This window comes from Carassius gibelio, chromosome B22 (assembly GCF_023724105.1).
Source record: "Carassius gibelio isolate Cgi1373 ecotype wild population from Czech Republic chromosome B22, carGib1.2-hapl.c, whole genome shotgun sequence".
NCBI lineage: Eukaryota > Metazoa > Chordata > Actinopteri > Cypriniformes > Cyprinidae > Carassius > Carassius gibelio.
This window is the reverse complement of record NC_068417.1, coordinates 20,322,083-20,349,664: the sequence shown is the minus strand read 5'-3', so window position 1 is coordinate 20,349,664 and position 27,582 is coordinate 20,322,083. Positions and strand designations below refer to the sequence as shown.

General features: G+C 39.3%; 2 protein-coding genes across 3 annotated transcripts in view; both read right to left on the bottom strand.

Moving 5' to 3' along the window:
* Positions 1–6,983: 6,983 nt before the first annotated feature.
* LOC127986975 (uncharacterized) lies at positions 6,984–14,343 on the bottom strand. Its single transcript, XM_052589254.1, has 3 exons — positions 14,016–14,343; positions 13,394–13,708; positions 6,984–7,728 (listed from the first exon to the last, which is right to left on the bottom strand). Exons 1-3 carry the CDS (start codon positions 14,248–14,250, stop codon positions 7,610–7,612), a joined length of 669 nt encoding a protein of 222 aa, XP_052445214.1. The 5' UTR covers positions 14,251–14,343; the 3' UTR covers positions 6,984–7,609.
* An 828-nt stretch (positions 14,344–15,171) lies between these two features.
* Positions 15,172–27,582, bottom strand: part of LOC127986959 (CD48 antigen-like) — a 176,953-nt gene continuing 164,542 nt past the window's right edge. Inside the window, exons 1-5 of one of the 2 annotated variants that reach the window (XM_052589234.1) lie at positions 20,272–21,936; positions 18,935–19,231; positions 17,856–17,984; positions 17,676–17,743; positions 15,172–16,111 (exon numbers count right to left, since the gene is read on the bottom strand). In XM_052589234.1, coding sequence (XP_052445194.1) covers positions 16,061–16,111; positions 17,676–17,743; positions 17,856–17,984; positions 18,935–19,231; positions 20,272–20,650 — 924 coding nt within the window. In that variant the 5' untranslated portion in view covers positions 20,651–21,936 and the 3' untranslated portion in view covers positions 15,172–16,060. Of the gene's footprint in view, positions 16,112–17,675; positions 17,744–17,855; positions 17,985–18,934; positions 19,232–20,271; positions 21,937–27,582 lie in introns of those variants that run through there. The other variant, XM_052589233.1, reaches the window with a different exon arrangement.

Here is a 27,582-nt window from a genome sequence, read left to right as displayed (position 1 = left end):
TTGACATCATATTCCTTCAAATATGTCCGAAAACTCGTTGTGGCGTGAACAAACAGAAATTCTCCTTCCAGTTGAATCTTGAACATGTAAAGTGTGCAGAACACACTGGATGAAAAAGATTTAGTCCAGACACCATGAAGTGACACTGACCTAAATAAAGCACAAAACGGCAAACCTCAATGAAACGCACAAACTGAGCTGCTGGTGTGTCAAAGGGCAGCTTCCTGTGATAAGAAAATCAACACATAAATGCAGTTTCCTTTGAAAGTGAGACATAATGGCTCTTCTGACTTTTGATTTCAATTTTTTTTCTCTCTCTCTCAGAAATACAAAGCACTCCAGAAAGTCAAATTTTTCCACATGAGCTCTTGTCAACATATATATCAGTTTTTCTGCAGCTCTCACCCTTCTCACTTACAAATATAGTAACATATTCTGTACAGATTCAGAATAGGACGTTATTTCCCATCAAATACATAATCCATCTGTGCATACAAAGATTTACAAAAGAAAACAAGCATTTATGTGATTAAAAAGAGTGAGGAGCCATTAAAACCTATCAATCAACTGCCAAAGTGCTTGAATTCATGAATTATGTGTAAATTTACTTAATTGCAGTTTTATAACTCGCATACTTTCACCAAAATTATTATTATTATTTTTTGCATATTTGTAATTTATATCACGTTACATTAGTTTACTAGTTTACAAAAAAAGTACTAAGAATTCCATAAAGTACACAAACAAAAATATATAACTTTTGGATTTATTACTAACAACATACTGCATTTCTTTCCATAAAATGTAACTAAGTAACGCAATTGTAACGATGAATGACTCGACTTGGGATCCATTTGCCAGCTTTTATTAGAACACTCGTAGTCGTACAGGCGAAGGGTCAGGATCAGCAAACACAGTGTAACAGGAATATCAGAATCGTAGTCAATACCAAGCAGTGGGTCGGGGTACCAAGCAAGTATCACAGTCCGTATAACAATCAGGGTTCAAAGGTAGGCAGCAAAGGTTCATAGATCGATAAACAACAAAGGTTGGCAACTGGGAAAACAAGACAGGGTAAAACGCTCAGAAAAGTTAGCCGTGGCAGTAACAAGACCTCGCAATGAGGTGATGCAAAGGTCTGACTTATACGGCAGTCTCTGATAGGGAACACCTGGCCGGTTGATCAGTCCAAGGTACGGGGCTATTGGGTAATGTAGTCAGTATCAGTGTACGTGAGTGTTTGGATGCCTGTAAGTGTCAGTATTCGGGTGATGGTGCCCTCTGCTGGCCACTGGAGGGACTCACGAGGTTCGTATCCGTGACAGAGCCCCCTCCCTGCGAACGCCTCCTGGCGTGAGGTGGAGGACGACGTCGGGGTCCACATCGAGGTCCAGGGGCCGGTTTCTCTGGATGTTCTCTATGAAAATCTGTGGTTAAGTTGGGGTCAAGAATGTCCTCGGCATTGACCCAGGAACGTTCCTCTGGACCGTACCCCTCCCAGTCAACCAAGTATTGGAGGACTCGTCCCCTACGTCTCGAATCAAGCAGCTCTCGCACCTGATAGGTCTCCTCGCTCTCCACCTGAACCGGTTGGGGACTCTGCTCACGGGACCTCCCCTCGCCCTCCTCCTCAGGGGCAGCAGCGGGCTTGAGCAATGACATGTGGAAAGTGGGAGAAATACGATATGTGTTAGGCAAAGCAAGGCGGAATGAAACAGGTGTGATTTGTTGTGTGATTTTGAATGGACCCACGTACCTTGGACTTAACTTTCGGCATGGCAATTTCATCCGAAGGTCTCTGGTGGACAGCCAGACCCATTGACCAGGTTGGAAAGTGTGTCCAGGGCGTCGACGACGGTCGGCCTGTTCCTTCAGGCGCCATACAGCTTGTTGTAGGTGTACGTGGGCTTGATTCCATGTGTCCTCGCTTCGTTGAAGCCAATCAGTTACAGCGGGAACATTGGTGGGTTCACCTGACCAGGGAAACATGGGTGGTTGGTACCCTAGAATGCATTTGAAGGGGGTGATCCCAGTGGAAGGCTTGATCAGGGAGTTCTGTGCATATTCGGCCCATAGGAGAAAACGAGACCAGTCCTCTTGATGTGAGCTGCAGTAGGAGCGGAGGAACCGAGTGAGCTCCTGGTTGAGGCGTTCCACTTGACCGTTGGCCTCGGGGTGATAACCAGACGTGAGACTTACGTTGACCCCTAGAGCTTGAAAGAAATCCTTCCATAAACGAGAGGTGAATTGAGGGCCTCTATCCGAAACGATGTCGTCAGGTATGCCGTAAAACCTAAACACCCAATTACACAGGAGTTCGGCGGTCTGAAGAGCAGTGGGGAGTTTGGGTAGAGGAATGAGGCGACATGCTTTGGAGAATCGATCGATGATTGTGAGTATGACCGTGTTACCCTGGGATAGGGGTAAGTCTGTGATGAAGTCTATGGCAAGGTGTGACCAGGGTCGTTGAGGGATAGGAAGAGGTTGAAGGAGTCCAGCTGGTAGTTGACGAGGGGTTTTGTGCATGTTACACGTCTGACAGTTCTGAATGACTTTAATAGTGTCGGGGTTGATTGTTTCCCACCAGAAGCGGTTCTTGAGGAGATGGAGTGTGGCTGTGATGCCGGGGTGACCAGAGGAAGGAAGACAGTGGATATGATCCAGGACTTGATCAAGGTAGGGGGCAGGTACGTAGGTTTTATCCGGTGGACAGGCACTGGTGGTGCTTCTTGTGAATTGTGTTGTTCTATTAGAGTCATTATATCCCACTGGATGGGAGCAACCACCACATGGAAGGGCAAGATGCGTTCGGGGGTTGAGATGGAGGGGTCGTCATCATGGATACTTGACAAAGCATCGGCTTTAGTATTCTTGGAACCTGGGCGATATGTGACATTGAACTGAAACCGGGAGAAGAACAAGGACCATCTGACTTGGCGTGGGTTGAGTCTTTTGGCAGAGCGTAGGTATTCCAGATTTTTATGATCCGTAAAGACGGTGAAAGGATGAATAGCCCCTTCGAGCCAATGTCTCCACTCTTCAAACGCTGCTTTCATGGCTAACAGTTCTCTGTCTCCCACATCATAATTCCTCTCCGCCGGGTTGAGCTTGCGGGAGTAGAAAGCACAGGGATGAAGTTTCTCCTGAGGGCCTGGTCGCTGTGAGAGAATGGCCCCAATGCCAGTATTGGATGCGTCAACTTCGACTAAGAAGGGGAGAGAAGGGTCAGGGTGATGCAGGATAGGAGCGGTGACAAAGCGTTCCTTTAATTCCTTAAAGGCTTGACGGGGGGCCTCGGACCAGGTGAGACGATGTGTACCTTTTTTGATCATAGAAGTGAGAGGACTGACGACTGTACTGAAATTTCTGATGAAACGTCTGTAGAAATTGGCAAACCCCAGGAACCGTTGTAGCTCCTTGAGAGTCTGAGGCTCTGGCCACTTGAGTACAGCAGAGACCTTACTGCCATCCATGGCAACTCCCCCCGGACTGATGACATAACCCAGGAAGGTAGTGGATGTAGTGTGAAACTCACACTTCTCGGCTTTGGCGTACAGTTGATGTTCGATGAGGCGCTGTAGCACAGTTCTGACGTGTTGAATATGACACTGTAGGGTATTGGAGTAGATAAGGATATCGTCAATGTAGACCACAACAAACTTGTTCAGCATGTCCCTGAAGACATCATTAATGAAAGCCTGGAAGATGGACGGACTATTGACCAGTCCAAACGCCATAACCCGGTATTCATAGTGCCCGTTGGTTGTAGAAAAGGCCGTCTTCCATTCGTCACCCTCTCTGATGCGAATCAGGTTGTAAGCACAGCGTAAGTCAAGTTTGGTGTAGTATTGGGCAGTGCGAAGTTGTTCTAATGCAGCTGGAACCAGGGGAAGGGGATAACGGTACTTCACCGTGATCTCGTTGAGACCACGGTAATCAATGCAGGGTCTCAGACTGCCGTCTCTCTTTTTGACGAAGAAGAAACGAGCGGATGCAGGGGAAGTGGAAGGACGTATGAAGCCTTTTTCCAACTCTTCCTTGATGTATTTAGTCATGGCTTCGGATTCTGGGAGTGACAGTGGAAACACACGACCTTTGGGTGGATTGTGACCTGGTAGGAGATCAACAGCACAGTCATGGGGTCGATGAGGTGGTAATGTGTTTGCTTGGGTTTTGCTGAATGCTGCCTTGAGATCGTGATACTCCGCTGGTAGATTGGGAACCTCGGATGACTCCTCGTTAATCACCAACGAATGCACTGGGAGAGGAGAAATGGTAGATAGACATTTTGTTTGACATTTAGTGCTCCACTTTAATATCTGACCTTCCCTCCATGATACTAGTGGATCGTGTAGTCTCAGCCATGGTAGTACCAGAATTACGGGTGTATTAGACGTGGGCAGAATGTAGAACTGAATGACCTCCTGGTGCAGTAAACCGGTTGTCATGGATAGACTTTGAGTAAGATGAGTGATGATACCAGTTCCCAGGGGACGACCATCTATGGTAGCTACAGACAGAGAGTTAGCACAGGGTATTAATGATACTTTGTTTGTTCTTGCAAACTCAGCTGACATGAAGTTCCCAGCCGCTCCAGAATCCAGTAAAGCAAATGTGGTCACTTGAACGTTGTTAATGGTTAGTTTCAGGGGTACAATCACACAGTTTACAGGATGGAGAGAGTGTAAGGATTCACTCACCAATTTGGACGAGACAGATGAGGGACGTGAAGGACAGCTGGCTCGTTGATGACCTGGGGATCCACAATACAGACATAGACGATTTGCCAAGCGACGATTCTTTTCTTCAGATGAGAGATGATAGGAATTAACTTGCATAGGTTCAGGGTCTTCAACAGACTGAGCTGCTTTAATGGCAGTGCTGACACGAGAACGGGGTTTACGTGAACGTTGCAGATTGTCAATTGCTATTGTCAGTTCGATGAAATCGTTCAAACTTTTCCCTTCATCTCGACATGCCAGTTCAGCTTGTAATTCATGACTTAAACCTTTCCGAAACAGAACTTTTAAGGTGTCACTCACCCAGGTTGTTTGTGCTGCCAGTGTGCGGAAGTTCATAGCATACTCAGCAGCTGAAGATTTCCCTTGAGAGAGCTCTAGCAAGCGTTCACCAGCGCTCTTTCCCTCCTTGGGATGATCGAAAACCTCACGGAAGCGTGTGAGGAAATCGTTGAAGGAGGAGAAAGATGACCCATCCGTGCGCCATACAGCGGTAATCCAGTCAAGAGCCCTTCCGGTTAACAAAGAGCAAACAAAGGCAATCTTACCGTTGTCAGTGGAATAGAGCATGGGTTGTTGTTCCACAAACAGCGAACATTGAAGTAAGAAGCCTTTACATTTATTAGGGTCACCGTCGAATTTCTCAGGAAACGCCAGTCGTGGGTTAATCTGAGAGGGGGTGGGAACCCATGTGTAATGGCGGCCGCTGGTGGCGCGGGTGTTGTGACAACAGGACTGTGGAGATTCTGAATAGCTTTCACCAATTCCTCCGTGACGGTGGTAAGACGATTTAACTGTTGCTGATTAGCAGCGATCTGACTTGCCTGAGCTGCCAGGTTGGTGCAGAGATGTTCATATGCTGCTGGATCTTGTCCCGGCGAGGTCTTCTGTAACGATGAATGACTCGACTTGGGATCCATTTGCCAGCTTTTATTAGAACACTCGTAGTCGTACAGGCGAAGGGTCAGGATCAGCAAACACAGTGTAACATGAATATCAGAATCGTAGTCAATACCAAGCAGTGGGTCGGGGTAACAAGCAAGTATCACAGTCCGTATAACAATCAGGGTTCAAAGGTAGGCAGCAAAGGTTCAAAGATCGATAAACAACAAAGGTTGGCAACTGGGAAAACAAGACAGGGTAAAACGCTCAGAAAAGTTAGCCGTGGCAGTAACAAGACCTCGCAATGAGGTGATGCAAAGGTCTGGCTTATATGGCAGTCTCTGATAGGGAACACCTGGCCGGTTGATCAGTCCAAGGTACGGGGCTATTGGGTAATGTAGTCAGTATCAGTGTACGTGAGTGTTTGGATGCCTGTAAGTGTCAGTATTCGGGTGATGGTGCCCTCTGCTGGCCACTGGAGGGACTCACGGGGTTCGTATCCGTGACAGCAATAATGCAATGAATTACTTTTTAAAAGTAACTTTCCACAATTCTGGGCACAAATATGCGACAATGTGTGTTCAACAACTTTTATGAATCATTTGGAGATAAAGCAGCACACTATTAACAAACATAGTTTGGTGAATAAACTCTAATGTTGATTTATCTGAACATGTCCAACAGAGATCAGCTGCTTACAAAACATTTTAAAATGTTAATGTTAGATGGATGTGATTTGGTCAACCATGAACAAGTGTCTAATGGTTTTTAACCTGTTAAATGTCACCCCGTCCCGTATACGGGACGCCTACGTTGACTACACTATATTACAATCAAATTTAATCTAATCTTGACAAACTATATATCGTTGGAAAGGTCTAAGACTCCCAAATATATATTATACCAATATTTTTTGTTAAAAATTATGTAGGAAAAGTAATAGATGAATTTATGACAAGAGTGCACCCTCAGAAATCTACAGTACAAAAGGAGCTTTGACCTTTGTTTAAAAAAAAGACTTCCTCGTTGCCTTTTTCTCTATCACATTTTAGAAATCATCAGAAGTTATATATCACGTGAAAACATAAAATCTCAAAATTCATCCTTTAAAACCCATTTTAAAATCAGACATTGCATTACCATGTAAATGGTACATTAAAATCATGTTACAAAATGTTTTCAGACATGAAACATAAAAATTTAGGTTTGTATCATGCACATTCAAGTCTATCTTCAAAAACATGAGTGACAGTTATCAGGTTAACTGATTTCCAGACAGTTTTATAATGTAGACTCATTTTTTATTAATTTAATTAATTTTAATACTTAAGCAGTTATAACACAAGGATAATGGTACTTAATTGTGTTTAATGAAGCCCTGCTTAATAACAAACATAACAAACACTACAAATTAAACACAATTTTACAGAATCTTCATATTTAACTGTATTGAATTAGGATAGTAGATCACATTTAAAAGATTACACTTTCATGAAAACATTTGTTATAGTTTTGTAATAGGTGTCATTATACATGTTTGACCGCCTTCAGAACAATTGGTTCAGTTGATTCAGAGATCCTAAAAGCTTTGATCTCCCTTCACTGCTCAGCTGCTGTCATTTACAGGAGACGGAACTTGCCGTTTATGCTCACATTATATTTATCACCAATGAACAATGCATTTCATGCTCCTACATGGACCACAAGGGGGCAGCTTTACTTATCCATTACCGTACTTTCATTTTAAATAGGCTTTATATTCAAATAAAAAAGGTGCAGAGACGTGTTTTTTTTTCTTCTTTTTTTTCCACTTCATTCTATACTTTTCTAAATTACATTGTATATTTTAAATAATGCAAAAAAAAAAAAAAAAAAAAAAAAAAAAGAAAGGTTTTGTGCCCCTTGGCATCACATTCAACACGTGTTATATTTAACACATCCTGTTAGATTAGAAAACATAGTTCCCTGTTCCCTGCTTGTGTTCTGTTTTACTGAGCTCTTCCAGATCTCAAGTCATAAACTAAAGCAGCAACTGCAGCCACGCCCACCAGAGCAGAGACGACCAATCGGATCACAGCTTCAGTAGAACCACAACAATGAACAGAGTCTGAGGAAAGAAACAGAAGAACACTGAGACATTAGTGTTCATTTGAACCCTTTCAGGTCTGTAAAGAGCACTACATTTACCACTGACCTACCTGGACACATATGACAGAGTTGAGTGATGTTGATGTTGTATTGAGTCTGTTTTGTGATGGGATTGTTGATCACACAGCTGTAGTTGTTGTTATCCTGATATTCCACCTCCAGAGGTAGAGAGAGACTGATGCTGAGATCAGACACACTGATGCTGGACAATAAACTGTTTCCTTTGTACCAGGAGAGAGTCACAGCACTCACATTCACAACTGAACACAACAGTGAACATCTGGACACTGATGATGTTGATGATGATGATGATGATGATGAAGAACAGTTTGAGGTGTTACTGGTGATGACAGGAGAGGGAAGAGGAGCTGGAAAACAATATAGAAAGAACAAGTAAAAGTAAGTCTTATCTCAGTATTATCAATAAACAACCAAAAATAACATGATGGAGATGTTTTCTTGCAAGTCTAATAAGAAGAAACCAAAATTTTCAATGCAAAGTCAAGAAAGAAATTAATGATTGTACAGTATTTACTCCAAAGTAGTGTTTGAGCAGCTATTTCTTATATTATTTAAACATTTGTCAGTTCAGCTGTAGATCTGTGCAAGCATTTAGAAACTTTTGTGCAGCATACACATTTCAGACTAGAATAAATAATAAATGAACAATTAGTGACAGTTTACTCACCGTACACCGTAACACTGAAGCTCTTCAGTGAGGTTTCTCCACTGATGACGGTCAGTTTGTAAAGTCCAGAGTGTTCAGTTCTGATGTTTCTGATGGTCAGAGATCCAGTTTGATTGTCCATCTGGAGTTTGTCTCTGAATCTCTCATCATTACTGACAAAAATAAAGTTAGTTTGGTCTCTTTTAATGATTTCAGCTATTCGAGTGTTTTGAGGTCCAAACATCCACAGAATCATGTAATCTCTCTGTACTTCAGAGACATCAGAGTTTAGAGAGACAGAATCTCCTTCAGTCACTGACACTGACTTCACTTCATCTGTATCACCAAACATGCCTGAAACACGTGAAAACAAAGGAAAGATCTGTCATTACAAACCAAAAAGTAACATGGGTATATAAAAAAAAGCATCAAATTTTAAATATGTCTTTATAACTTACAAAGAAAAAGAAAAAGCAGTTCACTGACAAAAGATTATTATTTGTGCAGGCTTTTTTTCCTGAGATGACCACACAACATGAAATGAAATCTGATTTACCATTTGTGATAAGAATCCATAAACAGATGAACGCAGTGTCTGAATTCATATTCCTCCAAATATGTCTGAAAGATTTCTGATAATGTATGTGCTCATAGCACCATTGGAAATGTGTTCAAAACGACAGCCACATAAGCAGAAGTAAGTCTGCTCATAGAGGAAGAGAAGGACGCTTGATGACGCTATAGCATAGCGCTTAAAAGGAAATAATTACCGAAATTATTATTAATTTAGAACTACTTCACCATTTACTGATTTTGATCACATGCATTGACTGAGAAATTAATTGTTAAATTGTTAAAATTTTAAATTCTGAGTTTACTGGGAAAACATTCTTCAAACATCCACTGGACAAATACAGGAAAACAGGACAATAAACCAAATAAATGTATTTGTGATTTTTGAATGCATAACAAACCATATATGAACTTCCTTTTGGTTATGACTCCACCCCCTGAGGGGTGTTAGGGGCTTGGGATCTTGAGACTAGATGCACTTGTTAAAATTATTAGAACCACAAGAACAAAAGATGGCAAATGTTACTTTTATTTACATAAATCTAGTCATTGACAGAAAATATAATGAAACTCATTTATTTGACTCAATGTCTGAGTTCACACTTTCAAGAGATGTTTTGACACTTTGGTTCTGGTTGGCCACTATTTCCTGTAGAGCATCACATACATATGCAGAAACATTAAATCTGTGTTCATCAAATGTAGTGGTGATTGTGTGAATACCATTTACTGGTTATGCAAATATGAAAACAGAGCATGCTTATTGGATAATGCACCAGTGCTTAAAAATAAAAGTTTAAAGTAAACAATAAATATTTTATACAGTATATGCTATGTTGCTGACGCATGATCTAACTATGTTTAATAATTCCATAATTATTTGGAGATCTGAGCATGTAATGAATATTTAACATCATACATATATTTTGCATGAAGCATGAAGATACTGATACAACTGACCTAAAAATCTTCAATTACTATTCCGGTCGGTTAACACTTTTTATACTTTCATCCAAAGAGACTAACAAGTGATGGGCATCATAAGCAATTGGTCAAAAAGCAGACAATTGTATATACACATAAGGTTTAGTGCAAACCATTAGCAAAGTTGAAATACAGAAAAGAAAGGACATTTCTAAATAAATAACTACTACATTTACTAATGTTATCTACTGATGTGGATGTCAAATCAATTGGCAAACATGAGTCTGAGAACAGAAGCAGTCCACTGCTCAAATGCACATAACGTCAACCACACACATCCCATAATAGATCAATTCTCATATACTGGCTGTCCATTTACCCAAAAATAAAACAAAACCACATCGGTTCAGTGAACATGTAGACGTATGGCCTAAATAAACCAGACCACAGCAGATCTCGCTCTGACTCAGAAACTCAGAGATGTCACTGTGTCACAGTGCATGAAGACCCTCGTGTTTATTCCACTCAAAGGCCTTCTGAAAATCCACAGCAGAAAAAAAACTATGCAAAATCATTTAATATATTATGGAAATCACCTGTTTATAAAGTATTCTGTTGGTAAGGAACTTTAGATGCAGGTCAGGGGCGTGGGAAAGATTTTAAAATGCGATGACACATATAAGTGGATCTGGGATATTCAAACTCCATCTGAAATATTCAGCCCTGGAGAAATTACATTTTTACATCTTCAGTTAAAAAGCTGAAATTTAATGTCAGAATTTGATTACAAAATGAAATAATCTCAAGCAAATCAAGCTTGAGCACAGTTCATTCATGATAACAACGTGAAAACAATATCATTGGTTTGAACACAAAGTCCTGTTTAATTTAAAAGACAATGCATCCATTATAATGATACAAAATGAAGTAAACTGTGACATATTATACCCAACAATTCTTCATACAGCGGACTACCAGTAAAACTGAGGAAAAATTTGGGACATGTTGACCGGAGCATGTTTTGCTTAAGTGTTATTTCTTTAATTGCTAATGTGAACTTTTCCACACCACAGACTGAACAAAGTTAAGAATTGCTTGGTAATTGGTCAAAGTATTGATAGTTGTGCAAATTTTTGTCACGGCAAAGCAAAGAGAGCCCCGTGGAAGAAACGGGGTCTGGGTCCAAGTGCAGGAAAAGACTTTTAATTAACTGAAACAAAAAGGCCGACATGGCAAAACAAAATAGGTTCAAACTCGACAACAGCTAAATCAACAACATACATGACTAGAAATACGCTCGCACTAGAAATACAATTAATTCAGCCAGGCAGAATGGTGTGTGAGATGAGAATATATAGTCTGTGACAATGGGCAACAGCTGTGTGTGTGAGTGTGTGACCAGGTGTGTGGAGTGTGGGGTAAATGAGTCCGGGAGAATGGGAATTGACTCCCTCTGGTGGTGACAGGAAGAAACAACGGGTCTGGACTCACTAACAGTTGTCTGAATTTTTGGTTGATTATAGATTCATATCTTTCTATTAAAGTTATCTGACATTATAAAGATAAAATTTTCATGAGTTCATGTCATATTTTATTACCATTTTCTAAACTATATCAAATAATGTGAGAAATGTTGAAGGTGTCTGAATACATTTTGGTTTGATTTTATAGTGAATAAAGAATATTCTGTTTCTGTACCTGGAAACCTACAAACTTGAAAAAAAAAAAAAAAAAAAAAAAAAACACGTAATCATTGTGTAAATAGCACAAATAAATAAATAGAACAAACATACACATTAAACAATTTCAGACAGGGCCCAATGACACAACCTGCACTAACTCCAGCTACGGCCCTGACTACAAACACATCAAACTCCATCTGGTCTGCGCTCATGACGATCAACACAAAGAGACTGTGTGAGGGGAGGGTTTTTCCCATCATTACTGAAATTACATCCTACAAAGAGCAGCTGGCGGATGACTCAATGGAACATTTCATAGGAGGAGGGTTCAGTGGTGAGAAGACATGACAAAAGGGATATTTAGAAATTATATATATCAGATAAATCATGTTTTAATTTGAGCTCATTTTGAGCAGGTTAAGTGAAACAGGAAAACGGCCTAAATCATTATTAATTATTTTCCAAACAATGTTCTTGTACATTTCATCTTACACTGTTTAGTGTTCATCTTGATGTTCTTCTCTTCTCTTTAACTGTAGTGTAAGTCCAGCATCAAACATCCACAAATCAAGCTCACACCTGCTCATCATCTTTGAATCCTTCAGCACAGGAGACAGTGAATCATCATGAAGCATCTGCTCAAACACGAGGACTCCTGATGAAACACAGGAGGTCTAGTTTAGGACAAACGTTTCCTAGAGACGTTCAGTTCATCATAAACTGAGTTTCACTGTGTTGTGTGTCGATAGTTCACAGTTGTCTCTGTTCTGTCCACATCCAGCGAGCCTAACTGTAAGGAAGAAACATTCAACTTCACAAACATGACTAAACCTCTGAGCTGAGCGGAAGTAGATGAACAGACCTTAATTCATTCCTGAAACTGTAAAGTAAATAAAGTAATATATAACGTAAAATCATGATCAGATAAAATGTTTACTGACCTCTGGTTGATCTTTCTTCTGAAGGCTGTAGATGATATTTGTGTATTCAGATATGTTTTGCTGTTCTCTCATTTTCAGATCTACAAACACAGACATGTGAGAATATGGAGTATATGATATTCAGTTTGTTAAATAGTTTTCTGCCATCGAATGGAATATGATGGAATGACAATCAATAATAACTCTGGAGATACACTCCAAAAAATTATTTCCTTAGTATTTTTTTCTTGATTTTTAGTATAAATATCTAAACATTCTTTAATCAAGGTGCAAGTGAAATGACAAAAAAGGTATCAAAATTTGGTTAGTTTTTGCTTAAAACGAAAATAAAAATTGCCAGTTGTGTAAGAAAAATAATCTTAATTACATGATTCTTGCCCCATACTTTCTCCTTGTAAGAAAAATGTAACCACAATTTAAAACATTTTTTAAAGAACGAGACTTCAACTTCGCTTCTCAGGTAATGTTTAGATTGTTCTCAGGTAAATTGGTTTAATATTTTTCATATTCAAACACAAAGTAAATTAATATAATATTAACACAATGTATAAGTCAATAATATACATTAAGATTTGTCAGTTACTTGCCCTTTTGCTGTTCTTGACACAGTTTCCTGCAGCAGCAGCAGCTCATGATTATAACAGCAGACATGAACACCAACAGCCACACACTGACTATTATCATCAGATTCAAATATGAACGCTGGCTCTGATCTGTTATGAACATGGAGAGAAAAACCTTTCTGTTCTGAATTCAGCCAAAATAATGTTAAGTGTCAGCCTATAAATAGGAAACATCAGTATTACAAAGAGCAACAGATTAAGTAACATCACTGACCTGGACACGTGTGACAGAGTTGAGTGATGTCCAGATGTGTGGTCTGGTTTCTGATGGGATTGTTGATCACACAGCTGTAGATGTTGTTCTCCTGATATTCCACCTCCAGAGGTAGAGAGAGACTGATGCTGAGATCAGACACACTGATGCTGGACAATAAACTGTTTCCTTTGTACCAGGAGAGAGTCACAGCACTCACATTCACAACTGAACACAACAGTGAACATCTGGACACTGATGATGTTGATGATGATGATGATGATGATGAAGAACAGTTTGAGGTGTTACTGGTGATGACAGGAGAGGGAAGAGGAGCTGGAAAACATGAAAGACCATGTACTGTATGTGTTATAATCAACAAACTATGATAAAATTAGATGTTTTCTTGCAAAGATAATCAAAAAGAAACCAGCATTTTAAAGGCTGAGAAAGAAATGAATGCTTTTACATCTACTCTAAAACAACGATTGATCATTTGAGCAGCTATTTGATATATTATTTTAACATTTAGAAGGTGATGTCAGTTGTAGTTTGGGCATCATACAGTATATCATTTACAGCATTGTGAGTTCAGACGATTATAAAAAAATATTAATTCTAGCATTAGTGACAGTTTACTCACCGTACACAGTAAGACTGAAGCTCTTCAGTGAGGTTTTTCCACTGATGACGGTCAGTTCATAAAGTCCAGTGTGTTCAGATCTGATGTTTCTGATGTTCAGAGATCCAGTTTGATTGTCCAACAGCAGTTTGTCTCTGAATCTCTCATCATTACTGACAAAAATAAAGTTAATTTGGTCTCTTTTAATGATTTCAGCTATTCGAGTGTTTTGAGGTCCAAACGTCCACCGTACCATATCATCTGTCTGTACTTTAACATCAGTGTTTAGAGAGACAGAATCTCCTTCAGTCACTGACACTGACTTCACTTCATCTGTCACAGCGACAAACACACCTGAAACAACTTTTTTTTTTTTTAAGAAAAGAAAATATATTCATTGCATATTAATAGTGATGCATGAAGTGAACTAATCCACATTTATCTTATCTGAACAAACCAAACAAATAAAAAACATCAAGTTAGTTTTATATACATATGAATTCAGTAAAAGCAAAATTAAAATGAAATCACTTACACTTTGTGACAAACACCAGTAGACAGAAAACAGCAGGATTTGAGATCATCTTCTTTAAAATGTGTCCGAAACGAAGAACAACAGAGATTCAAGAAATAATCAAACTATGTTTTCTTCAGATGACTTGTTGAGTCCTAAATTCATGAACACACTGCTCACAAATACAGCGTTTGAGTCCAGACCTCATAAACTAAAAGAAGCAGACCACAACAGATCTCAGTCAAACTCTCAAACTGAGCTTCTAGTGAATCAGAGAGAATGAAGAGCCTCAAACAAACTGATAACAGTTTCCTAAACTGTTTCACACGCAGGAGACTATACACATCTTCTGACTTTTGTTTTCAGAGGTTTTATTTTTCTTACTACAAAAGTACATTATAATATTTAAATATTTCTTAATCTCTCACTAAATGCTTCCTCATATCTCACTTACAAACCACATCCTGTTAAAACCAACAGACTGCTAACAACGTTAACAGAGAAACAGTCCAATCACACGACTCAAAATGATGCCTGATTTAGGCCATTAAAAATAAAATAAATAAATATTTTTTTTAAATATATTTTTCAATTATTTATTTCAAAATAGTTAATTTGTTGTTTATTTGAACATTTCTGTGACAAAAAAAAAAGTACAGAGAGTATGTTGTAGTGTATTTATTTTTCTACAGCCATTGACATTACAACACAATAAAAACATTAGAACAAACCTGCAAAAGGGGCAGGAACTGCCAGTATGCTTCAGGACAAATGCTAAAACCTATTACAAATAGTTTAATTGAATATTTTTTATTCTTTCAAGAAGTTTAGCTTCAGTGTGTGATTAGTCTTGAGCTACAGGGTGATGTGTTTTACGACTAACTCAGAGCCATAACAAGCGATAGGAGACCATGCCACAATCAAACGGTGCAAAAGGCAAATTAATTGTGTATCCAACACAAGTCTGAACAACAAAACCCACATATGGGATGTGTTAATGTCAATATCAGTAGTGTAGGGCAAATGCATGGATGTATGATGTGTATGACTGCAAGTGTTAAGTGTAACAGAAGACATAAACTTAAACTCAAATGTGCAGCGGTGAAGAATGCTGGTGTCCCAAGCGAGACTTTCTTTCTTTTGAGCTATTTTTGCCCAGTTTTTCATGACTATTGTTCTATAATCAGAACTAGGATATGAATCACTTGGATGGGTGTGAAAATTATACTACACAAACCAGCTAAACTCAAGTCTAGACATGATTATACTGTGTAAGGTATGAAGCTGTGCAGCCGCAGACAAGATTGAGGTCAGAAATTAAATTAAGTGAAAGGTTGCCTGTTGTGTAAACTCTACAATTCTAGTATTTTTTCTTGTTAAGGATCAAATTCTCTTCATCAAGTACTTGTATCATTTGTAGTAAACAATGCCACAACCAGTAGATTTACAGTTCAACTTTGAGACTTGAAGCTTTGTTACATTCTGATATTTGCTCCAAAATGCTCTGGCCTGTAATAAGATGAGCTTTATAATAATACAGTCTGAATGATCATCATCTGAAAGACACCTCTGAATACTCTGTCTGATTCTGTCCAGTAGTCTCCTGTAAGAAAACAGACACAGGAAAATACTGGAAAATACTGGAAAATACTGTAAAAATACTACATATGCTTACAGCATAACGATTTAGAAACAAAACAAAAAAACACAGTAATACCGGGTGACCCCGAATAGTTGACGAATTGATGATTTGATTCGAGGAGCCTGATGCAACTACCAATCTAACAGTCGAATATTCGCGGGGTGTTATTGATTATGCCATTTTGACTATATGGGGGAGCTCAAATGTCTGATTTAACATAGAACTACCGGTTTTCTCCGAATGAGTTAATATACAGCCGGTTATGATAAAGCTGTAAGAATCTGAAAAGAAAGTAGCTTCAAATTAATATTTTAAAGTGTGTGAATAAATCCAACCACCCCTATAGATTTATGTTTCACAAGAGGATCATCTTGGCGGCAGGAATTTAAAACTTTACCAAGACTCAAACTGACACAGGCACAGACTGGATTATTTCGAACTGGTAGGGTACAAGTGATTTCAAATCATTTCAGCTGGTGTATATATATATGGTGGATATATTATTAACCTGATATAAGATGCATTTGGTTTTGAGTCATGCGCTTCATTGTAGTACTACGGTAATATCTTTTTAGCGCACAGCGCGAGCAGGACAAACTGCAATGTAGAATATTAGTTACTATGACTGGGACTGTTACTGGGACTGTTATACATACCATTATAATGACAAGACCATTATCCTAAAATGCTGTGTATTTTTAGAGTTTAGCTGCAGTGTTTTTGCACATTGTTTTGTGAATAATGTGTCCCCAAAATTAGTTCACATTCAGAGCCGCGCAGATATGAGCATTCGGGCACTTTTTGCAAATAGCCTTTAAGTCTTAGTATTAACGTTATGTTCAGTAAATAACGAAGCGTATTCTATATGTAATTATGAGTTGAATACCATTGATTTAAAACATGCTATCAAATGCGTCACTCTGCTGGTCATCTTCCGCATGCACAGCTCAAAACATTAATGCAGAACAGTAACTGCTAACGTTTAAGAATAAAGTTATAATGAGAGCTATTGTATATTATTACACTGTTGTAAAAAAAATTGTGTTCGTTATGTGTTAACATCAGTAATTATGTCTGACTTGACTCAATGTACTTTGACCAGCCCCCAAACATATGATTCGAGTATTAGTCGAATATCGGCAAGATTAAAAAATTCTGATTCGATTATGAAAATCCTTAGTCGGGGACACCCCTGGTAATACCATTTATACATGGAGAAAAGGAATGCTGTGAGAAGTTGAAATCCCACACAAAAAATGGACTGAAATGCTTCAAGATCATGTAAGTACATGCACAGAGACACAGAAGAACTGAACTGAAGCCAAAATTCATAGTCAGTCACGAGGGTGATCATTCGAGATCTTAAGTCCTTTAAACAAGAAAAAATACAATGTACAGTTTTTTGTGTCTTGGTTTCATAACTTTGGCCACAAAATAAAAAAAGCAAGTAAGAGCACAGTTTTGAAATTATTCATGCTGCAGTATCATACATATAAAAGTGCAGAGAACAACAAACACATCTTACCGAATCTTGAGCTTTGTTTGTAGTAATCATGGCATCAGTATACTCCACCTCTTCCACAGTAGTCCGAGCTGTTTAGTAATGATATATTTACAAAATAAAATAAATAAAAATTGTTGGGACATTTGAATACTAAAACTGCTTAAAAAGCTTTTTTTTCTCTCTCTTTTGTAGGTAACTTACTTTCTTGTGTTGATTGTTTGCGTCTCCTGCGACTGGACATCAACACAGCTGAAGCTGAGATCACTAGCAGCAGCAGCAGCAGTATTATAATAGCAATCATTAGATGTTTGACAGACTCAGACTGACCATCTGCAATAAATGAAGCAAAATCTCTCATTAATGTAAAATAATTTTGATAATCGATTAGCCCGTCAATAATTTACTTAATTGGATGACAAAAAAAAAAAAATTCTATTCCTGTTTTAAATTGTTTAAATATAATTTACATTTGTCAAGTTTTCGTAATTTATAGATCATGCCATTATCCGGTCACCGAACTTCCATTAATTCACCAGCAGAGGTCATCATCCACATCACAGACTCTCACTACACAGTACACCCTGGACTACAATTGCCATGTTCCATTTCACCAATCACATTCACCTGAAAACAATCACACACAGCTGCCACCAATTACACACACACAGCACAATCATCAGACACGCTTTATAAGCATTGGACTTGCTTTCACACACTGCAGAGTATTGTTCTGCACATATCCCTCTCCTAGCGATAGCTGCAATACCAAGCCATTCTGTGTTTGTTTTCATAGTCTTGTTTCGGTTTCTAGTTTTCAAAGTCTTGTTTCAGTTACTAGTTTTCAAAGTCTAGTTTCAGTTTATAGTTTTCATAGTCTTATCTTAGTTTCTAGTTTTCTTAGTTTAGTCTTTTTCCTGCCTTGGCCTGTTTCTCATGTTTTGACTCTTTGCTCTGGATTCTGGATTACCCCTCTTGCTAAGCCCAAATTGATCGAAGACCCACGCTTGCCCTAAGATTATTCTTTGTCTTGCCATCTATATACCTGTTTGCCAGTGTTTGACCCATGCCTGTTACGACCTTGTCTCTTTGTACTAAAAGCTTGCACATGGATCCACACATCTCACAACTAGTCAGCCCCGTTACAGATCATTATGAAGATTATAACAGTACTGTACTTCATGTCCTAAGATACTGTACAACACAGGCACAAATATGTGAAAATGTGAGCTCAAATTATTATTATTTTAGAGACAAAGCAGCACAACAAACTACTGACATACCTGGACATGGTCGACAGAGATCAGTGGTGTTGAGATGTTTAGTCTGGTTAGTGAATGAATAAGACACAACACAGCTGTAGGAATCATCCAGACACTCAAGCTCCAGAGGTAGAGAGAGACTGATGCTGAGATCAGACACACTGATGCTGGACAATAAACTGTTTCCTTTGTACCAGGAGAGAGTCACATGACTCACATTCACAGCTGAACACAGCAGTGAACAATTCTGACCTGATGATCTTTCTGATACTGAAGGGCTTTGAGGAAAATCACTGATGACTGGAACAGTCAGTAGAGCTACGAAACATGAAGGAAAGATTAAAATTTTTAAAACATTTTGGTTTTGCCTTTATTGTGACAGAGTGGAGCGCAGACATGAAATGAAGCAGGAGTGAGAGAGGGGAGGGATTCAAACTCGGGACGCCTGTAAGACCGGGCATACACTGTGCAATTTTCATGCGATTTTGAGCCAAATTTTGACTTCTGCGACTCTTTTTGGGTCGGGATGATTTTCAGCATTTTCATGCATCGTTTATCATGCAGTGTTCGTGCAGTGTACAAGGGGAAACAAGAGGCGATTAACTTCTCCCGACTGGCAATCAGTTGGTCGGATGGATTTCTGACCAGTCAGAAATTTTGGTCGCCTCTCGTGAGGTATGGGCGGCACTATTGAAGTAGGGCTACGACCCGATTTTCCGCGTTTCCCTTACTTACATAAACGAAACCATGGTGACAAGGCGTGTAGTGTGGACAGAAAGTGATGGAGGGAAAACTTGTGGAGTTATGACAAAGAAAAATAAAAATAAAAGAAGGAAGAAATCGCCTGCTTACCTCCAGTTCGCGTTGCAAAAGTGATAAACCACACTGACCACGGCCTCTGAGCCACCTGCGCATCTAGATATGCCGTGGGCATTTTTTTTTTTTTTTTTTTTTTTTTTTTCGGGGACATTTCAGCACACAGAATTGTGCATATTACCAAAGCAGTGCGTTTATCCCGGGAAAGCATGTTTATTCTGAAACAGGCACAAACATCAGGGTTCTGAGGGATCCTATGTGTTGATTCCCCATGTATAGTGTGAGCAGTCAAATCGCAACTCGACGATCGGACCATACAATTAGCACATGCAAATCTTGAGCTTTGGCTTTACATCACATGCGATCTACTCGTGCAGTTTGAGATGGTACCATGCCGAAATCTCACAGAAATCGCACAGTGTATGCCCGGCTTAACGCAACAGCGCACTTTTAGTGCACTTTCGCATAAGACTATCAGTGCAGACGAGATTAAAATTTAATTTAAAAAAGCCCTTTTGGTGTGATTTCTTAAGTTTACTCACCATAGACAGCAAGATTGAAGCTCTTGTGTTTGACATCTCCATTCATTATCTGTAGTTTATAAAGTCCAGAGTGTAATTTGTTGATGTTTGTGATGGTCAGAGATCCTGTCTGCTCATCTATCTTTAGTCTGTCTCTGAATCTCTCATTATTCTCTTTATTATCATACACAGAGACAATCTGTTTATAGATTTCAGCAACACGAGCCTCTGAATTCGGAAGTATAAATGTCCACAGTATCAGATCATTTCGCTGTATTTCAGTAACATCAGAATCAGAATGAGCTTTATTGCCAGGTATGTTTACACATACGAGGAATTTGTTTTCGTGACAGAAGCTCCGCAGTACAACAGAGTGACAGCGACAGAACATAAAACACATAATAAAAGAATAAAAAATACAAATATGTAGACAGTGAATGACAATATACAAATGACAATTGTAGGCAGGTATATTACAAAGTGAAGTTATGTATGTACATATATATTGTGTGCAAAATTTAAGTGTATACTAAGTATGTGTGTTAGATAAATAAAGTGTGTGTGTATATAAATATAAAGTGTAGTGTGTTCGCCATTATTGTCAGCTGTTCATAAGATGGATTGCCTGAGCGAAGAAACTGGTCCTGTGTCTGGTCGTTCTAGTGCTCAGTGCTCTGTAGCGTCGACCAGATGGCAACAGTTCAAAGAGGGAGTGTGCTGGATGTGAGGGGTCCAGAGTGATTTTGACAGCCCTTTTTCTCACTCTGGATAAGTACAGTTCTTGAATAGATGGGAGAGTTGAACCGATGATTCGCTCAGCAGTCCGGACTACCCTCTGTAGTCTTCTGAGGTCAGATTTAGAAGCTGAGCTGAACCAGACAGTTACTGAAGTGCAGAGGATGGATTCAATGATGGTGGAGTAGAACTGTTTCAGCAGCTCCTGTGGCAGGTTTAACTTCCTCAGCTGGCGGAGAAAGTACAACCTCTGCTGGGCCTTTTTTACGATGGAGTCAATGTGAATGTCCCACTTCAGGTCCTGAGAGATGGTGGTTCCCAGGAACCTGAATGACTCCACTGCAGTCACAGGGCTGTTCATGATGGTGAGTGGGGGGAGTGCAGGGGGGTTTCTCCTGAAGTCCACGATCATCTCCACTGTTTTGAGCGTGTTAAGCTCCAGGTTGTTGAGACTGCACCAGACAGCCAGCTCTTTTACCTCCTGTCTGTAAGCAGACTCGTCACCGTCCTGAATGAGGCCAATGAGTGTGGTGTCATCTGCAAACTTCAGGAGCTTGACAGAGGGGTCCTTAGATGTGCAATCGTTGGTGTACAGGGAGAAGAGCAGTGGGGAGAGAACGCAGCCCTGGGGAGCTCCGGTGCTGATTGTACGGGTGCTGGATGTGTATTTTCCCAGCCTCACTAGCTGCTGCCTGTCTGTCAGGAAGCTGTTGATCCACTGACAGACGGAGGTGGGCACGGAGAGCTGATTTAGTTTGGGCAGGAGGAGGTTTGGGATGATCGTGTTGAAGGCCGAGCTGAAGTCCACAAACAGGATCCTCACATAAGTCCCCGGTCTGTCTAGGTGTTGCAGAACATAATGCAGTCCAATGTTTACTGCATCGTCCACAGACCTGTTTGCTCTGTAGGCAAACTGAAGAGGATCCAGCAAGGGTCCAGTGATGTCCTTCAGTTGGGCCAGCACCAGTTTTTCAAATGACTTCATGACTACAGACGTTAGAGCCACAGGCCTGTAGTCATTTAGTCCTGTAATTTTGGGTTTCTTAGGGATGGGGATGATGGTGGTACGTTTGAGGCATGAAGGGACTTCGCACAGCTCCAGCGATCTGTTGAAGATCTGTGTGAAGATGGGGGCCAGCTGGTCAGCACAGGATTTCAGACAGGCTGGTGTAACACAATCTGGGCCTGGTGCTTTTTTCCTTTTCTGCTTCCGGAAGACCTGGCGCACCGCATCCTCGCTGATCTGAATTGCAGGTGTGGGGGAGAGGGGGGATGCAGGAGGTGAGAATGGTGAGAGTGCTTGATTGGAGAGGTGTTCAGGATGGGTTGCAGGAGCTGTTAATGGTGTGAACGGTAGTTTGGAGAGGCATTCAGGGCTGGTTGCAGGAGTTGTGAAGGGTGTGAATGGTTGTGTGGGGAGGCGTTCAGGGCAGGTGATGGGTGTTCTTTCAAACCTGCAGTAAAACTCGTTCAGATCGTCTGCCAGTCGTTGATTCTCTACGGTGCTGGGGGGTGGTGTCTTGTAATTGGTGATCTTCTTTAGACTTTTCCACACTGATGCGGAGTCGTTGGAAGTGAACTGAGTCCTTATTTTTTCAGAATAATTCCTCTTTGCCACTTTGATCTCCTTTTCCAATGTGTATTTAGCCTGTTTATACAAGACATTGTCCCCCTTCACGTAAGCATCTTCTTTGGCCTGACGGAGCTGTCTGAGTTTTGCAGTGAACCACGGTTTGTCATTATTGTAAATTAGTTGAGTCTTTGTAGGAATACACATATCCTCACAGAAACTGATATATGATGTTACGGTCTCTGTGAGTTCATCCAGATCGGTGGCAGCAGCTTCAAAAACACTCCAATCAGTGAGGTCAAAACAAGATTGTAAATCCTGCTCTGCTTCATTAGTCCATCTTTTTACAGTCCTTGATACAGGTTTAGCTGATTTTAGTTTCTGCCTGTAGGACGGTATAAGATGAACCAGAAGGTGATCAGAACGTCCCAAAGCTGCTCGTGGAACAGAGTGAAATGCATCCTTTATTGTGGTGTAACAGTGATCCAATATATTACTGTCTCTTGTGGGACATGTAACATGCTGTCTGTATTTTGGCAGTTCACGGGACAGATTGGCTTTATTAAAGTCCCCGAGAATGATTAAAACAGAGTCCGGGTGTTGTTGTTCTGTCTCTGTGATCTGATCAGCGAGTTTCTGTAAAGCTGAGCTCACATGCGCTTGAGGATGGATGTAAACACTGACCAGAATGAACGAGTGAAACTCCCGCGGCGAATAGAACGGCTTGCAGTTAATGAAGAGTGTTTCGAGATTTGAGCAGCACGTCTTCTTTAACACAGTTACATCTGTACACCACCGTTCATTGATGTAAAAGCATGTCCCGCCGCCGCGCGATTTCCCAGTAGATTCTGATTCACGATCCGCTCTAAACAGCTGAAATCCCGGCAGATGGAGCGCGCTGTCCGGTATGGTGTCATTCAGCCAGGTTTCCGTGAAACACAGAGCAGCAGAGTGTGTGAAATCCTTATTTGTCCGAGAGAGCAGAAGGAGTTCGTCCGTTTTGTTGGGTAGAGAGCGGAGATTTGCCAGATGGATGCTAGGCAACGGCGTTCGAAATCCGCGCTTCCTGAGTCTGACGAGCGCTCCCGCTCGCTTCCCCCGTCTGCGCGTCCTGAAGCGCTTGATCAGCGCCGCCGCTCCTCCGATAACAACGTTCACTAAAACATCTGAATAATTGAAATCCGGTAAAACATCTTGTGGTGCGTTCTGCCGAATGTTCAGCAGTTCTTCCCTGGTGAAACTGATGGCAGGAATATAACTAAAGACAGGACAAACTAACAAAAACACAAAAACATATGCGGAGCTCGTCACGGAGGCAGCCATCCTGTATCGGCGCCAGCGGATTTTTAAAGTGACAGAATCTCCCTCCATCACTGATATCACTCTTTCTTCTGAATAATCTCCAGATACACCTGGAACAAAACAGTCAAACAACAACAAAGCAAATACTTTCATCTGAGATATCTTTCATAGTTGTTCTCAGATGTTCTTGATTTGTCAGTTATGTGTAGTAAGAATATTTTTATAAAAAGTAAACTTTACTTACTTTATTTCAGGTAGGTCTAATATATGTATATATATATATATATATATATATATATGTGTGTGTGTGTGTGTGTGTGTGTGTATATAGGATCCTTATTAAAAGTGTTCAATCTGTGGCTGTGAGCGCACAGAAAACAGCGCTACCGCGTCTGCGCCTAAATAGTTTATATCGGCAAAACATGCATGTGATAAACAAGTCAAGCAGTTAATGTAACTTTTACAGTTGATTATTTCACACTTATTGTCGATGAAATTGAGTTCGGATTCTGAGAGAGCGCATCTGACGATTTATAATCAGCAAAACATTGTGCAAAACGAGTTAAACCTGAAAAGAAGTTCATTTTCTGCATAAACTTGATTTTGGTTTCCCTTAATTTTATCCGAACTTGGCAGGTTTATATATATATATATATATATATATATATATATATATATATATATATATATATATATATATATATATATAATTTTTTTTTTTTTTTTTTTTTTTTTTTTTTTTTTAAGTAATCTGGCAGACGATTTTTCCAAAGCTACTTTCATTATATTTGTTTAGTTCATTAAGGTTACCATTGTCATGATAAGCATTTGCGCATAAATAGCTTAAAGCATCTAGCACAACGAACGATGAAGAAATATGACTGATTAAACTTGTGCCCATTTATGAGAAGAGCATGCACGACTACACGAACAGAAGATATAAAAAAAATGCATAACTTACCGTCTAAAAGCCATAAGCAAAAACAGAGAAACGCGTAAGGCATATTCCTTAACAGCTCAAAACATAAAACGCACACGTGAGGGACTGCATCCAGGTGTTACTTCAAATATATATATTTAAAAAAAAAACCTTTCCAGACTTGCAGGAGACTTCCATTGACTATCTATCTCGACTTTCATCAACCGAATAGGAATTTGAATATTAACTGAACACAAATTGTAACGTACTGATTCAGTATGCTTTTTAAGGTGTAACTTGTCTGTACATGTGTGTGACGTTTTTAAGATTTAGAAGGCACGAGGAGAACGATGCCCCCCTTATAGGAAGAATAGTAAACAAGTGAAGTAAATAACTGAAATAATTACATATCAGTTTAAAGTGTTGCTGTTATGATGACATATCTTCACTTAAAATATGGGCAATATAACATAATATAATATTTACATTTAATTGCCCATCTGTACACTGAAGATATGTCATAACAACAAAATTTTGAACCGAAATGTAATTATTTCAATCAGTTAACATTTGGTTTTAATGAAAGTATATCTAATTTATGGAAATATGAAATAACAACCCTATTAATTAAATACATTTAAAAATAAGAACATTATGATAAAATGCCATGTGGGCCAGTCTGTGCCAGTTCTGGGTGGGCCATCTTACCCCAAGATTATAATTTTATCCTTTTACTTTAAGATAATAATAATAATTATAAAAAATAATAACTTTTTAGATATATACTTTTATTTTTCCTACAGCAAAAAACATTGATTTCTCCACAGATCCCTCATTAAGAATTAGACACAAATACTGATGTGGAAAATACAGAAATATTACTGTAAAAAACAACAATAATTTACATTGTACAGCATGGGCATAGGTTTAGGGGGACGCTAGGTACTAGTCCCTATCAATATTTTGAGATGACAAATTTGTCCCCATCAATATTTAGCAAGCTCCTTTGAACTGCTATTTGGATCTTTGCACTGTTATTTGGATCGATTCTAACGGCCAGGATGACGATAGTACAAGAAACGCCGTAATTTGATTGGCGGCGGGGTATCTGACAGGCTACACGCGCGGGCCGGGACTACTTTTGTGCTTGCACTAGCGGCGAGCGGGAGGTTGACGGAGGCTGTCTCTCTGGCACATACAAAGGCCAGAGTAAAAACATTTTAATATTCCGTTTTTTTGCCCCCTTTTTTTTTTACTTTGTAGATAACTTATGCAAAAGGGACATAAGAAGCTTTTTAATAAAGCAGAGTCAGAGTGTAAGTAAGCAAAATAACTAGCTAGCCACAAAAATAAACTAGCAGTAGTAACTGACCAGGCTTTCAAATGCAGATTCTACTGTGGGAAATAATATTAACTGGTGATAGTATGTGTTACCCAGGATTATAGAATGCTACGTTAGCAAGTAACAATGTCAATAAGCCTGTACCTTAACTTGGAATCTTGCAGTCAACATAAATGTGAGTGTACTGGAGGGTAAATAGTGTTTATAATAGAAAAAGGTTATTATATGTATTTATTTATTTAGATTTGTGTCCTTGTGGCAGAGTATTTTTTGATAGTGTAAATACTAATGTACCTCATAATTTGTTAATACACGTTTGGTTGTTCAGCATTTACACAGTCTCAGGTTTTTTTTTTTTTTTTTTTTCTTTGAGAGTGCATTTTTGAGATTATAAAGTTATACTAGCTCTTTATGGACAGTATACAGGATGGTATATCGGGGTCAGGATAATATTATGAGAGGAATTAGATTCACTGCTGTATTGTGATATTCTGTATTGCCAACAGTATGAAATTAAAAAAGGAAAGCATTAAATCACTGGTATCTTACTACAAAAGAATTCGGGGGGGTTGGGGGTATGGGGGTGTCCCCACCAAAGCTGAGGCATAAAACAATAAAACTCATTAATAAATGTGGAAACTGGCTGAGAATTGAACAAATAGTTGTAAACTGGCTCAGATGAAGACAGGAGTCATGTCTTTGTTTATTTTGTCTTCAGAAAATGTGGAAGCACTAGTTTTTAAAACCGACTTTAGTTTTGCAAACACAAGTACATTTTTACCCTTGCAAAGTTTATACAGTAAACCACTGTTTCCTGTGGCTTGACTGCATCTCTTACTCTTTGATCAAATATAGATCAATAAATTGACAGAATTTTTACTTCTTTCTTTCTTCAGGGTACAGCAGATATTTGGCATCAGGCTTTGCTTCAAACAAATGAAGATATTTTAGTTAATTGCAGATGAAGGCTGGAGATCCTGAACTGCAATAAGTTTTTGCATTAACATTGAGGTATTTATATTATAAACATAATTATGCATTAAGATTGTTTACACTGATGGCATAAGCTGACCTTCAGCTAAACACACCAAACAATCCACCCACACACTCATACATTATTGAAAAAGGCACAAAAGGCTGTCACTGGTGCGGTACCTTAACAAAAGGTACAAATATAAATACCCTAGCTTTAGGCCAAGAGCCTAAGAAATGAGCATAGAACATCTCACTTAGATTCAGTATTCGCTAGAGTGTGTCATCGAGCACGAAGAACTTAGTGTTTTTTTCTGCATTCTGTGAACAAACAAACAAATATACATTAAATATGTACCATGCAAAATGCACAAGCACTAGAATAATTAATTTTAAAGGATATTCATTTAACAGTGGTTTTTATTTACATAAGGGTCAAAAGTGTTTAAGCATAAAAAAAAGTGTAATGCTGGTTTAAACTGTTGTAGTCCA

What these genes read in the sequence shown, in the direction of transcription:
- LOC127986975 (XM_052589254.1), bottom strand. Translation starts at nt 14,250, where the DNA reads ATGGTACGGTGGACGTTTGGACCTCAAAACACTCGAATAGCTGAAATC. An exon ending in CTTCAGTCTTACTGTGTACG is followed by an intron (nt 13,709 to 14,015) that starts GTGAGTAAACTG and finishes CATGTTTTCCAG; the next exon opens with CTCCTCTTCCCTCTCCTGTC. An exon ending in ACTCTGTCACACGTGTCCAG is followed by an intron (nt 7,729 to 13,393) that starts GTCAGTGATGTT and finishes TTCTTTCCTCAG; the next exon opens with ACTCTGTTCATTGTTGTGGT.